At 38.4% G+C, this 15277-nt stretch overlaps 1 protein-coding gene across 1 annotated transcript in view; it reads right to left on the bottom strand.

Annotated features, from left to right (window-relative positions):
• ece2a (endothelin converting enzyme 2a) overlaps nucleotides 1-11732 on the bottom strand; it is a 100434-nt gene extending 88702 nt beyond the window's left edge. Inside the window, exons 1-2 of the mRNA XM_052134572.1 lie at nucleotides 11572-11732; nucleotides 11148-11311 (exon numbers count right to left, since the gene is read on the bottom strand). Coding sequence (XP_051990532.1) covers nucleotides 11148-11307 — 160 coding nt within the window. The 5' untranslated portion in view covers nucleotides 11308-11311; nucleotides 11572-11732. The remainder of the gene's footprint in view (nucleotides 1-11147; nucleotides 11312-11571) is intronic.
• Between the last annotated feature and the right edge of the window lie 3545 nt (nucleotides 11733-15277).

The raw sequence follows: 15277 nt of genomic DNA, 5'->3' as shown, positions 1-15277 counted from the left end.
ATAGCAACCGAGGGAGAGAGAGAAAGAGTGAGAGATAGAGAGTATGAGTGTAAATAGGGGGTACCCTGCAGATGGTTTGCTCGTATGAGCTGTCACGGACACTTCAAAGATCACCCTCTCACCTCCCTCCTTCTCTCTCTCTCTGTGTTCTTTCACTTCTGTCAGCATTGACTTTAATGAATGGGAGTTTGCCCACTGAGTGAGTGCGGGGGAAAAAAAACACTTTAGAACACATATTAGAAATACAGACACTTACACACAGATTTGCAAAATTATTACACGGCACTCCTGGAATCCTTGATTCTACACTTAAAAAAGGAATTTTGCTGTTTGTTCAATTTACCTATTTAAAAGGAACTAAAGCAACACAATTCTTGGAACGCAATAAAATCAATTTGTGACATCTATTTAAATTTGTAAAATGGAAGTTTACATGGAACTATATGAATATATTTTGTAGCATTAATGAAACTGGGCAGGGGATTTCCATTTCCCATCATGCTCTGTATGGCACTCAATAGGGAGAGTACATTCTAAAATTAAGTGTTATATTATGTACCTTTGAGCTAGATTAATATAAAGTGGGATACTTGTTAGTGTTTAATGTTTTATTATGTTGAGAAAAGTTTCTGTTGTGTTGGAGTTTTTGGAATTTTGGGTTGATCACTCACTTCGTTGATCAAATGTTGTGCTAAGCATAGTATAGTTATTAAACTACACTCTGTAGTGCTTCCAACCAGCATTTATATAGCATACTACGATTCACTTTCACTAGATAGTGCATAAAGAAATAACATTTATTTGAGTTACATTGACATGTCTACTTTTGTTGGGTGTACCCAATTCAACTAGGTTCTTTCTACACAAAGTGTTTGTGTTCAGATTACATAGTAATTTTGAGTTAAGGAAACTCATTTCAAACATGTGGAACCACTGTCCACGACTGAATCAGGTTAGAGCAAAAACCTTTGTGTGTGTGTAAATCATGTATGGTAAAAATGTATTCTTAACATCAGGAAAATTTAAATGTTGCTTCAAAAAGTTAATGTACCATGAAATCAATCCCACACTTACCGAATTACTAACTAGCACCAATCTAACATTTTTGCATCAAGCATGACAAAACTTTCCCTTCCAGTGCTAGGTTAACAGGTTAACAAAACCGCAGCGATCGTGGCCTGCCTGACGCTCAAGACCAAAAAGGAGGTAAGGTAGTTTTTGGGGTTGGCTGGCTACTACAGGAGGTTTGTGCCTAGATATTCTGATGTCACCAGCCCGCTGACTGGCCTTACTAAAAAGGGGGCCCCCAATCTGGTCCAGTGGACAGAGTCGTGCCAACAGGCTTTCCTGATGGTAAAGTCCTTCCTTTGTGGGGGACACTTTTGCCTGCACCTGACTTCTCTCTCCCCTTTATTTTGCAGACCGATGCATCTGAAAAGGGGCTGAAGGCGGTGTTCTCGCAGGAGATAGGAGGGGAGGAACGGCCAGTGCCGTTTATTAGTCACAAGCTCTCCTTCAGTGAGACAAAGTATAGTACAATCAAGAAGGAGTGTCTTGCGATTAAGTGGGCTGTTCTTACCCTCTGCCACTACCTGCTGGGGCAGGCCTTCACCCTCTGCTCCGATCACACTCCTCTGCAGTGGCTCCACCGCATGAAGGATGCTAACACATGGATCACCCGTTGGTATTTGGCTCTTCAGCCAGTCTGAACGGTCCACTTCTACAGTGAGTTTTATCTTTCAAGTCAACTACATTTATATTTATTCATTTGGCAGATGCTTTTATGCAAAGTGACTTACAAAAGAGGAATACATTATAAGTGAATCATCTTAAGGAGAAAGTGGTTTGAAAAGTGCTGTATTACAAAGTTTCACTAGCATCAGAATAGTAGTATTCAAGCCAGATTAATTGCAACAAGAATTATTTTTTTTATTTTTTTTTTGACTGGTTAAGTGCTCAAGGAAAAGATGTGTTTTAGCTGTTTTTTTAAGATAGAAAATTAGTCAGCTTCACGGATTGAGTTGGGAAGTTCATTCCACCAATGTGGTATGATGAAACCGAAAGTCCAGGAAAGTGTTTTAGTGCCTCGTTGTGTTGGTACAAAAAGGTGCCTTTCCTCAGCCGAACGCAGGCTTCTGATGGGAATGTAGCTCTGCAGAAATAATTTTAGGTATAATAGAGCAGACCCAGTGACTGTTCTGTACACCAGCATCAGAGCCTTGAATTTGATACTTGCATCAACCGGCAGCAAGTGGAGAGAGACAAGGAGTGGTGTAACATGCTCTCTCTTTGGTTTATTAAAGACCAGACATGCTGCATTCTGGATCATTTGCAGGGGTCTAATTGCGCATGCAGGGAGCCCTGCAATGAGAGTTACAGTAGTCCAGTTTAGTTATGACAAGTGACTGAACAAGAAGTTGTGTGGCATGTTCAGAGAAGAAGGGTCTTATCTTCCTGATATTGTAGAGTGTAAATCTACATGATTGTGCTGTCTTTGAGATGTGGTCTGTGACATTTTGTTGATTATCAATGGTTTCCCCTAGATTTCTGACCATTTTGGAAGGCGTTTGGAACACTACGGTCATGGCAGTGCAGTTTGAAGAGAATATTGCTAAACATGTAAGTTAAAGTAAATTAAACAAGTTACAGTCAACATATTTAATAAAATATTCAGTTTAATGGCACAGACATTCACTTTGTTGAAGCACCTTTGGCACCAATTACAGCCTCAAGTCTTTTTCTGTATGATGCTACAAGCTTGGCACACCTATTTTTGCGCAGTTTCTCCCATTCTTCTTTGCAGGACCTCTTAAGCTCCATCAGGTTGGATGGGGAGCATCGGTGCACAGCCATTTTCAGATCTCTCTTGAGATGTTCACTCGAGTTCAAGTCTGGGCTCTGGCTGGGCCACTCAAGGACATTCACAGAGTTGTCCCGTAGCCACTCCTTTGTTATCTTGGCTGTGTGCTTATGTTCATCTTAAAACAAGACAGCGACCCTTCGCCCCAGTCTGAGGTCCAGAGCGCTCTGGAACAGGTTTTCATCAAGGACGTCTCTGTACATTGCTGCATTCATCTTTCCCTCAATCCTAACTAGTCTCCCAGTTCCTGCCGCTGAAAAACATCCCCACAGCATGAGGCTGCCACTACCATGCTTCACTGTAGGGATGGTAATGGCCAGGTGATGAGCAGTGCCTGGTTTCCTCCAGACATGACGCTTGCCATTCAGGCCAAAGAGTTCAATCTTTGTTTCAGCAGACCAGAGAATTTAGTTTCTCATGGTCTGAGAGTCCTTCAGTTGCTTTTTGGCAAACACCAGTTGGGCTGTCATGTGCCTTTTACTGAGGAGTGGCTTCCATCTGGCCACTCTACCATACAGGCCTGATTGGTGGAGTGCTACAGAGATGGTTGTTCTTCTGGAAGGTTCTCCTCTCTCCACAGAGAAATGCTGGAGCTCTGTCAGAGTGACCATTGGGTTCTTGGTCACCTCCCTGACTAAGGCCCTTCTCCCCCGATTGCTCAGTTTGGCCGGGCGGCCAGCTCTAGGAAGAGTCCTGGTGGTTCCAAACTTCTTCCATTTACGGATGATGGAGGCCACTGTACTCATGGGGACCTTCAATGCTGCAGAACTTTTTCTGTACCCTTCCCCAGATCTGTGCCTCTATACAATCCTGTCTCTGAGGTCTACAGACAATTTCTTGGACTTCATGGCTTGGTTTGTGCTCTGACATGCACTGTTAACTGTGGGACCTTATATAGACAGGTGTGTGCCTTTCCAAATCATGTCCAATCAACTGAATTTACCACAGGTGGATTCCAATCAAGTTGTAGAAACATCTCAAGGATGATCAGTGGAAACAGGATGCACCTGAGCTCAATTTTGAGTGTCATGGCAAAGGCTGTGAATACTTATGTACATGTGATTTTTATTTATTTATTTATTTATTTTATAAATTTGCAAAGATTATGGGGTATTGTTTGTAGATTTATGAGGAAAATAATTAATTTAATCCATTTTGGAATAAGGCTGTAACATAACAAAATGTGGAAAAAGTGAAGTGCTGTGAATACTTTCCGGATGCACTGTATGGTTGGTGTTTGGGTAGAGTTAAGAAATATGAAGTCCCATTGACTGAATTACATAATTTAAAACAAAAATTAGAGCTTTTGGCACCACTCTGTGGACATTTCAACCAAAAACTAGAGGACACACGTGCCCATACTTTCAACAACACTTCCAGCTTTGGCCACTGGGGGCAAGGGCAGTGCTTCAAATTTTAGCACATAACTGGTAATCTGGTAATCAGAAGGATGCTGGTTCGAGCCCCACAGCCACCACCATTGTGTCCTTGAGCAAGGCACTTAACTCCAGGTTGCTCCAGGCGGATTGTCCCTGTAATAAGGGCTCTGTAAGTCGCTTTGGATAAAAGCGTCTGCCAAATGCATAAATGTAAATGATTGGCTGGTTTGATGCAAATTCATAGAGGTAAAAGGTCATTATGAAATTCTGCCAAAGTTTTGCTAGGAAAGCGAATCAGAGTTTCATTTGAGGCTTGTATTAGCAAGTACAGTACATATTCACCGGCAAAACTTTATATTCTTCTTTGTTTTCTTAGTTATGTTTGTGAAATAGTCTGCACTTATTTTCTGTCCTGTACTTGGATTCTCTACACATTTTCCACCATTTGTTTTCAGTGCAAATGCTTGTGGAGACTGCCATGACATTTTTTTTAAAACATTTTTCCACACAGGTCTAGAGTGCAACACTGCAAAGACAATCCATTTTTCCATGGCATGCCACTCTATAGCACTCTTCATCTACAAATATAGGAGAAATGCAGGATGGGATCTGAACCCCACCCCTCCATGTGATAGAATCTGCTAACGTTAACTGCAGGCTTCCATTACTCTCCTTATGCAAAAACCCGTTACACAACCTCAAAAACTTGAGACACACACACCCTTTTTTTTAATCCCCTTTTCACCCCAATTTGGTATGCCCAATGGGTCGTATGACTTACTAGGTCCTTGTGGTGGCGTGGTTACTCACCTCAATCTGAGTGGTGGAGGACTGAGTTTGCCTCCACTTCTGAGATAGTCAATCTGTGCATCTTATCATGTGGCTCGCTGTGCATGACACCGCGGAGACTCACAGCATGTGGAGACTCATGCTATTCTCTGTGATGCACGCACAACTTACCACGTGCCTTATTGAAAGCGAGAACCACTAATCATGACCACAAGGAGGTAACTCCATGTGACTCCACCCTCCCTAGCAACCGGGCCAATATGGTTGCTTAGGAGACCTGGCTGGAGTCACTCAGCACACCATGGATTCAAACTCACGTCTCCAGGGGTGGTAGTCAGCGTCAATACTCGCTGAACTTCCCAGGCCCCCACACATCCTTAACAGCTTGCTCAGGAATCCACCCTGAGCCAGTCCATTATAGGTAAGGGAGGACACTTATGTTGTTGCGGCAATTCTGAGTTGGAGCAAGAAGAGAAAGCAATATCCTTGAGCATGAAAAAAATTTAATAAAGCATCCAATTATGCCCTGTTCCATTTGACATGTTACACACATACACAAAGAGTGTGGGGGAAAAAAGGACTGCGAAGGACCAAACTGGATCGATTCAAGAGAGAACATTTCACAATCATATGACAAAAAAAAAACTTAAGAGAATACCACCCACCCTAAGCAATTTAGCAGCAATTCAGTAGTAAGGTAATCTTGTCTGGAGTGTTACATAAAGATGATTACATTCCATTTGTCAGTGATCACAGGTGAGGCACACAAGAAAACGGTGTGTGTGGGACTGTCTCTCAATGTTGTAAAGCTAAGAAAGGTAACAGAGTGCTGTGTTGTGTTTGAGATGGTGGGATGTTCTGGGAACATGATACGAGTGTAGAAAGGGTGTCTGTGTGGAGAATAAAAGATAGGGAGAGACAGGGCTACAGAACAAATCGAAAGAAATAATGGAGATTACGATTACAACCGCAATTAACTCACTGTGAAAAGTGCCAGTTATTTATACTAATACACTATTCCATTTAGTTCTATGCGTTTTCTGCAGGAGTTGCTTTTAACTAGTGCTGTGAATCAATTAAAAAAACATAACTAATTAATAGCAGGTTTTTTTGTGAATAATCGCGATTGTACATTAACAAAGAATCATAAATGTATATTTATACTTTCTCGCAAAGAGTTCGCAAGAAATTTGTTAGTCATCATTTATTTTAAACATTGTTAAAATAAATGTTAAAATACTATTTATTTTTGTCAGCGAATAAAGTTCATTAGAGATTTCTACAGGTATAAATGTTTGATAAACGTATATGTTTATATGCCATAAAATAAATGTGACATGCTGTAATTAAAAGTTGGGCAAAATATCTGCCATATTCCAGTGGACATTTTAATGATAGGATCAGATGGGCAGATTCAAATTATATCAAGCTTTATTGGCAAGATAAATAGCCACTGTGTATGAAATACTATACATACGGAGTTAAAAAAAATTGAATGCTGAAGTTTAATTTGCTAAAGTTTAAAATCTATAAACTATCATTATCTCTGGCTGCCGTTCAGTCTCTATCGCGCGCACACACACTGGGTCTCTCTCGCACGTTTTTGCTTTGACGCTGACATAAAAATGAGAGTGTGTTTTTGGGTGATGCGAAGCAATACTGCAGCTTGCCTGTATCTCTTCCACACCTGGCTCACTGCTTGCTAGTGAAGTCTCCATTGTCCATACAGTAAATCCACTCCCATGTTTATTATGGCCGGGTCATACGTTGCGTAGTCTAAAACATACTCTATGCAAGTATGTGAACGCAGATGCGAGAGCTTTGCTACTGCATTGCCAACACGCAGTCAGGTTGAACATGCTTATAGTACATTTTTGCATAACCATGGCTGGAACAAAAATCAGTACTCAAGGGTGTGATTGAGTTAACTTTAAATGTTTGTGCCATTAAACTAGATGTGTTATTATTCTGGCAAGTTGAAATAAATAGATTGAATTTAACTCCACCATTACAGTAACAGTCGAAAGTGACTTTGTGCTCCACACAGTTTCTGTGCTAGGACGTGCCGTCAAATCGAGCATGTACCTCCTGGAAACGTATATATGCCAATTTTAGCCCCAAGAAGTGGAGGAAAATATTAGGGAGTATTCAGGAAGTGCATAAAGCGTATACAGCATTAATTGCATTAATTTTTTTACGTGTTAATCGCAGAAATTAACGCATTACATTTTCAATACCCAACTCGCAACCAATCACAGACATGTCTGTTGCCAGTTTGGGCCAGTTGATGGAAACGTCCCTCGCCCCATTGGGCCAGTGCTGAATTTAGACCAGTTGTTCTTAACCTTTTTGCAAGTGCGACCCCCTTTTAAGAATTACAAAAAAATTTACACTCCTTCAAAATACGTTTTCCACAACCCCTTTGGGACCCTCAGGTTAATAACCACTAATTTAGACTAATCTTACTTACTAAACGCAATGTTTGAAAATAGTCTGTTTTTAATTTGCATAAAACGATTTTCTATTAATTTGGCAACCTCAAAAAAACAACCCACCTATATCGTCTTAAATCACAACATTCTCAGCTTGATACCTACGTTGCTACTCCAAGGTTACATGTGTGCCCATGGCAATGCTTCAAGCCCCACATTCAGGACCATTGCTCACTAAACATGGAGGAATTTAAACTCAACACCGATCCATACTAGCTCCTTAACTAATGCACATTTTTTAAACAGTACAAGTTTGTGAATGGTGGCTGTTTGATTGGTAATTGGGTTGAGATATGGCTGAACCAGCCTCTGGGGAATGGGAGCTCATGTCAATGCATTGAAGAACAGATATGGAGCTCAGAGAGCATGTCAGAGGTCCACACTAATCTCCAATACACCACTGGCTGAGTACGTAATCACACACAATGGATTCAGCCAGTCCAACACTGCCCTCTAGAGTTGGAATACAGCACTGCAGTTGGAGTAAATTTAAAGACCATTGTTGGCTGCAGAATATTCAACACAAATAATTCAGCTCTTTATTTGTCTGCCTGCCATTATTCTCATAAATGGCAAAACTGCAAGTACAATTATTGAATACTTGAGAGTACCAAGGAACCAGGGCTTCTCTTCCAGGCCAACCATAAGATGGGAGATCATGTTTGTTAAGCTATATTTGTTAATATAGCTATAAGTGCTTTAATGAATATTGGAAAATGGAAACACAAAGTGATATCAATCACTAATGTTCCCCTGAGGAAGGCCCTTTACCACAGGACACACCAAGGGCATTGTCCCTGTAGCAATTTACTTTAATTTTCTAAGCAAAAATACTGCATGCTAAATAACCAATAGAAGGACAAAATAAAACACAATTCTACTCAAGGAACATGTTTGAGACACATTATTGTACATTTTAAGACATATTTTTTTCCCCATAAAAACAGTAGCCTACAGTTACCCCCTGGAGCTCACATCTAGAGATGTGAGCACTTAACCAAAGTCCTTTTCAAGGCAAGTCAGTCCACTCGGCGAACATCTATGGAATGCTCCCGGGCAGCTATTTTCTATTGATACAAGCGGCATATAAATACAGCTCCGATCTACTTGAATGGGGAAAGACAGATATCTCCAAAATGGTTGGTCAAGTATACGATCAAAAAACATACAGAAGTTTACATACACTTAGGCTGAAGTCATTGAAACTCATTTGTTAACCACTCTACAGATTTAATATTATTAAACTATAGTTTTGGCAAGTCGTTTAGGACATCTACTTTGTGCATGACATGACAAATTTTTCCAACAATTTTTTCACTTTTAATTGACTATATCACAATTCCAGTGGGTCAGAAGTTTACATATACTAAGGTAACAGCCTTTAAACAGATAGGAAAATTCCAGAAAATGATGTCAAGCCTTTAGACAATTAGCTTCTGATTGGAGGTGTACTGAATTGGAGGTGTTCTTGTCGATGTATTTTAAGGCCTACCTTCAAACTCAGTGCCTCTTTGCTTGACATCATTGGGAAATCAAAAGAAATCAGCCAAGACCTCAGAAAATAAATTGTGGACCTCCACAAGTCTGGTTTATCCTTGGGAGCAATTTCCAAACAGGAAAGGTACCACGTTCCCATCTGTACAAACATTAGTACGCAAGTATAAAAACCATGGGACCACGCAGCCATCATACCGTTCAGGAAGGAGATGCATTCTGTCTCCTAGAGATGAACGTAGATTGGTGTGCAAAGTGCAAATCAATCCCAGAAAAAAAATGCAAATGACCTTGTGAAGATGCTGGAGAAAACAGGTAGACAAGTATCTATATCCACAGTAAAATAAGTCCTATATCAACATAATCTGAAAGGCTGCTCAGCAAGGAAGAAGCCACTGCTCCAAAACTGCCATAAAAAAGCCAGACTACAGTTTGCAAGTGCAAATGGGTACAAAGATCTTCCTTTTTGGAGAAATGTCCTGGTCTGATGAAACAAAAATGTAACTGCTTGGCCATAAAGATCCTTGTTATGTTTTGAGGAAAAAGGGTGAGGCTTGCAAGCCAAAGAACACCATCCCAACCGTGAAGAATGGGGGTGGCAGCATCATGTTGTGTGCTGCAGGAGGGACTTGTGCACTTCACAAAATAGATGGCATCATGAAGGAGGAAAATTGTGTGGATATATTGAAGCAAAATCACAAGACATCAGCCAGTATGTTAAAGCTTGGTTGCAAATGGGTCTTCCAAATGGACAATGACCCCCAAGCATACCTCTAAATTTGTGGCAAAATGGCTTACGGACAACAAAGTCAAGGTATTGGAGTGGCCATCCATCTGGAGTGGCAGCCCTGACCTCAATCCAATGATAACTGAAAAAGCATGTGTGAGCAAGGAGGCCTACAATCCTGAATCAGTTACACCAGTTCTGTCTGGAGGAATGGACAAAAATTCCATAAACTTATTGTGAGAAGCTTGTGGAAGGTTAACCAAAACGTTTGACCCAAGTTAAACAATATAAAGGCAATGCTACCAAATACTAACAGTATTTGTATGTAAACTTCTGACCCACTGGGAATGAGAAGAAAGAAATAAAAGCTGAAATAAATAATTATCTCTACTATTATTCTGATATTAACATTCTTAAAATAAAGTAGTGATCCTAACTGACTTAAGACAGGGAATGTTTTCTATGATTAAATGTCAGGAATTGTGAAAAACTGAGTTTAAATGTATTTGGCCAAGGTTTATGTAAACTTCTGACAACTGCATTTCAAGTCAGCAGTTAAATCTAACAACAACAATAGCATAAATTGTGCTTCTTTGGCTCTCTTCTATTTTTCAGGCTGGTCCAGCTAATACACATGCACGTTCTCGAGTTGATGGACAGGCAATGTCTGTATCTAAAAAGTGATTACCTACATCCCAAACCACACACTTCTGCACTATTCTAGGGCATTTTGATGTGTACGTTTTGAAATTCTGCAATGAAAAAAAAAGTGTACTACGAGTACCTTGATGATGCACTTCTTCAACTGAAATAATAGTGTGTGGAATGATGGACACTTCATGCACTCAATGCTTGCCGTAAGTAGCGGAAGGGGCGGAGTTATCTGGCTGCATTGCTGGTCTAACAAATCAGTAGTAAATAATGGAAAATGTAACTTGCGAAACTTCAGTGAAGACTGCACTTGAACGCTTTACCAACAAACCACACTGTATGTACGTTGTTTGAGATACAAGTGTTGAACCGAACTGAGGCAACAACACATCGCATGCATAAACGTCACTTCCGTCAGCTGTTAAACAGCAAATGCTTTGTGCAGTAAAAAAATCATTGTGTTACATTTAGGACTATACTACACTTTGAAAATTCATACACTACATGGCTGAGTGCACATACTGTGAGTGCATAGTGCGTCATTTGGGACACTTTTACGTGTAAGGCGGGACTTCCTTTTCTACATCCGCCATATTGGGCGTTACAATTTCTCCCATTAATTTTATATCAAGTGGTCCGTCTCGGGCAAATTTGTCTTTGGCTCAACTCTAGAGATGCGCGGATAATATTAACCGATCAAACTGAACAAGAGGCTACAAAAAGAAATTTTATAATGTTGTTATCGGCTGACCTACCAAGCATCAAAATGTCTTCTTGCAACTCCACATGCTCCTTTAGTATATGCTCGAATTTGGTGAAGTCTCCGAACCACTCGAAGCTCTTCTCCGTCCGGTACCGCTCGTTCCAGTAATCCACATCTTTATATCTCGCGTTTGACTCCGGTAAATACTCCATCGTTCTATTAAAAACAAACAAAAACTAATCAAGATTATTCTTATATGAACACTTTTTGACGTGCACTGCAACTTTGTGTTGTGTACATAAATTGCTACAAGACAAACCTAGAAGTGCCAATATGACTGATTTGATCTATGTATTTACAAATATTGTAGGATAATGTAAATTTTATCTGAAACACTGATTTTGTTAAATGCTGCTTTGATCTGTTTAAACCGCGTCAGCTGTCAAACTCTACAATAAACATCGGTATGCACTTACCAGTTTATTCCCGAGGAATTCAATCGTTTCACTATTAATTCAATCATGTGCACATGATAAACTGAATAAAATAAATGTAGGGAACTTGCAGGTATTTATATTATTAAAAGGAGATCTATGTGTGCTTTGAGTCTGACAACACGATCCACGCGTGTTTTCTCATGAACTCTGACCTCGTGGTCATCATGATACAGTTTAACACAGTCCTGTCAAAATAAAAGTTCAATAAAAATACAGGAATTTGTTATTCAGGACTTTGGGAAATATTCCCACTGTGTTGATAAATCAATTAAAACTGTCTTAAAATGTCAGTTTTTAAATAACCACTGAAAATTGAGAATTCACTTCACATTTCATATGCATATTTATATTTATTTTATATTTGTTGATATAGCATAATCTTCAGTTGAACACAAACAAAGATTTTTAAAAGAATATTTCAGCTCTGTAGGTCCTCACAATGAAAGTGAATGGGTACCATATTTTTAAACTCTAAAAATCCCATAAAGGCAGCATAAAAATAATCCAAACAACTCAAGTGATTAAATCTTATTCTTCGGAAGTGATGTGATAGGTGTAGGTGAGAAACAGATCAATATTGAAGTCCTTTTTTACAATAAATTATCCTCCCTGCCCAGTAGATGATAGTATACATGAAGAATGTGAATCGCCAAAAACAAAATAAGAATATATAAAAAAGTGAGTGGATATTGAAATTAAAAAAGAACTTAAATACTGATCTGTTTCTCACCTACACCTATCATATCACTTCTGAAAACATAGATTTAACCACTGTGGTCGGATTATTTTAATGCTGCTTTTATGTGCTTTTGGAGCTTCAAAGTTTTGATACCGATTAACTTACATTGTATGGACCTACAGAGCTGAGGTATTCTTTTATAAAGCCTTGTTTGTGTTCTGCAGAAGAAAGAAATTCATACACATCTGGGGTGGCATGAGGGTTAGTAAATAGACAGAATTTTTGGGTGAACTATTCCGTTAAGGTGGTATTAAATATTGTCTGTATTACAAGATGTGATGCTAATGTTGTCAAGTTAAAAGCAGGTTATTCTGAGAGGAAAAGCATATTTTGTCAAACAAACTCAGTGACGCTGTATGTGTTGTAAAACCCAGTAGTGCTGCATTGTTTTGCATTCTATTTGCCCATAAAGACTGTTATCACCGGGGAACTGGATTCATATGCACCATTTGCAGATTAACTTTGCATGTATTGTTGTTCTAATGTTCGCTAATGATGATGGTCATGTAAAGTGGTGAACTCAATAAAATTCTATTCACCCAGAACTACTGCCGGTTTCACATATCCTCCGTGAGTGGGCCGTGAGCGGGGCATGAGCAGCGTGTTTTCGTTTCAGCATGGAGTTATATATGTGCCAAAATTCTGCGCCCGCAAAATTATATTTTGAGCGCACAAAAATGTTCTGTGCAAGTAAGATTAAATTTTGAGCATGCAAGTTGATATTTTGAGTGCACAAAAAGTTCTATATTATATATGTTTCTATTTTTAGAAAGCAAAGACATTTTTGTTTTTTAAATAAAGTGATGCTTCCTTTCACCAAGGTCAAAATCATTGAACCGAATCATTAACTGTAAATTATTATTACGGTTTGAAATAATAGTTTTAAGTGGTATTTATAAAAATTTTCTTTACCCTTGATGGCAAAAATATACTGTGTCACCTATTCCGTGCAAAATTATTCTAACATGCTAATTTGGTACTCAAGAAAATGTTCGTATTATTAGAACAATTGAAAATGGTTGCGCTACCATGTGGAAATCACAATACAATGGTTTTAACCCCATTTGCTGAGGTATTAAGTTCTTACAAGTTGCTTTACACTTGCAAGTCAAATTATGGTTAAACATTTTTTGGTTTTAACCCTCTGGGGTCGACGGACGCGCCGGCGTGTCCTGCTGGATTTTTCGTCATTACAGCGGAAACAACATAACATTCTCCGTCATTTTGGGGCATACGGATAAGTGTAAGACATCATTAGAGACTATAAAGGTTCTACTTTTATGTGTGTACACTCACAATAACAACAAAACATTGTGTTTTGTAAAATAAAGAAAATAAAAAGGGTGAGCTTTCAGCAGTCTCTGTGTTCACGACCATATATCTAAAACACGTCACAGAAATGAACTAAAACTCCGCGAATACTTATCACACAAACATGAAACATGTGTCTAAAGAAAGCTTAAAATGTCTACTTTTAAATAAAACAATTCAAATTTAAAACTTTAAATTTAAATTTAAAAGTACTAAAAATTTTAAATATTATCCTGCAATGTAATCTGTATGAAACAAAGCGATGTACAATTTTCCTGTCTCAGCTAAATTATCTCTAATGTGATCGCACCCACGGGCAGAGGGCGCTATTCATACGCTAATGTGCTGAGGCGATCAATGCAAATGGTAAACGGCCCGACTTTGTCTTAAAAACAACAAGTTTGTTCATTTTTCTGCACGTTTGAAAGACAAAATGATACACAAGTGAGGAAACTCCTGGATAGTAAGGAACAGTTACAATTTTCCTCAGAAGAAGAGCGGGACTCCGATGAACGTTTGTATTTTGAAGAGTGACTTGATCCAGCCAAGGATACAATTTTGGACGAGTAAGTCATTTACTTTTCATTAGTTGACAATGCTATTTTATATAAACATGTACATATTTTACTAGTGGGACTGTTTCCAGACTTGCCAGCCAGGATTCAGAGTATTGACATTTGAAATATGTCCTAATAAGCAAGTTTTAGTTACATTTAAATGCTGTTTCGGCTAAAGCAGGTATTTAAATTGTATGCTGTATGATATAAATATGATATGTAATATGATATAAAAATTATATGAATGTTTAGATTATAGTTTATCTAGTGTTTATGCTGCCTCATTATCATCAACAAAGCTTGTTTACTCATTTACACCTGAATATGGATTCAGGTGTAAATGAGTAAAATGCACTTTAAATGTGCCCATATTAGAAAATCATCAATTTCACATTATTTTGTAGCAAAAACTCTAGCCTACAAGATCCAAAAACCATGCATAAACATTATTTTCTCAAAAATACAAACATTATTGTAGCCCAGTTTGTGCTTAATACAGTGTTATCTTTTAACACTGAATGCAGTATTAGCATTAATGTGTTTTTAAGCAACTGAAAAAAGCATAAATGTCAAGGCATGTATATAAAAGATTATTATGTAAACTGTTATCAACTCCTACAGTTTACATGCCAACTGAATAAAATAAGACAAAAATAAACCTTTCACACCGTATTTAGTGAGAGATATGATTGATTTAAACACTAAAAGTGGTTGTTCTATATATGTGTTATTGTATTACAGTTGTAATAATATAAATAAATAAATTGTAATAATATATGCTGAGCACAGAGCGTTTTAGTTAGTGCTTATAACTTTCTTCTTCCCCAAAATTCAGAAATATTGTTTATTTTTTTGTACTTTGAAATTGTGGTGAAAAATAACTGTAGTGAAGTTGAATATTTAATTTTAAAAAGGTTGAAAAAAAAATGTGAAACAAATACTCAAGTACTGTAACGAGAGTATTACGTAATTCGTTGCTTTCCACCTCTGAAAGTACACACTTTAGAATCAGAATGAGCTTTATTACCAAGTGTTCCCAGGTACACAAGGTATTTTGGTTTTTGTGATAGCAGAATCA

The sequence above is a fragment of the Xyrauchen texanus genome, chromosome 9, assembly GCF_025860055.1.
Source record: "Xyrauchen texanus isolate HMW12.3.18 chromosome 9, RBS_HiC_50CHRs, whole genome shotgun sequence".
Classification (NCBI taxonomy): Eukaryota; Metazoa; Chordata; class Actinopteri; order Cypriniformes; family Catostomidae; genus Xyrauchen; species Xyrauchen texanus.
The sequence above is the reverse complement of the archived record's forward strand: the minus strand, read 5'-3'. Positions and strand labels throughout refer to the sequence as shown.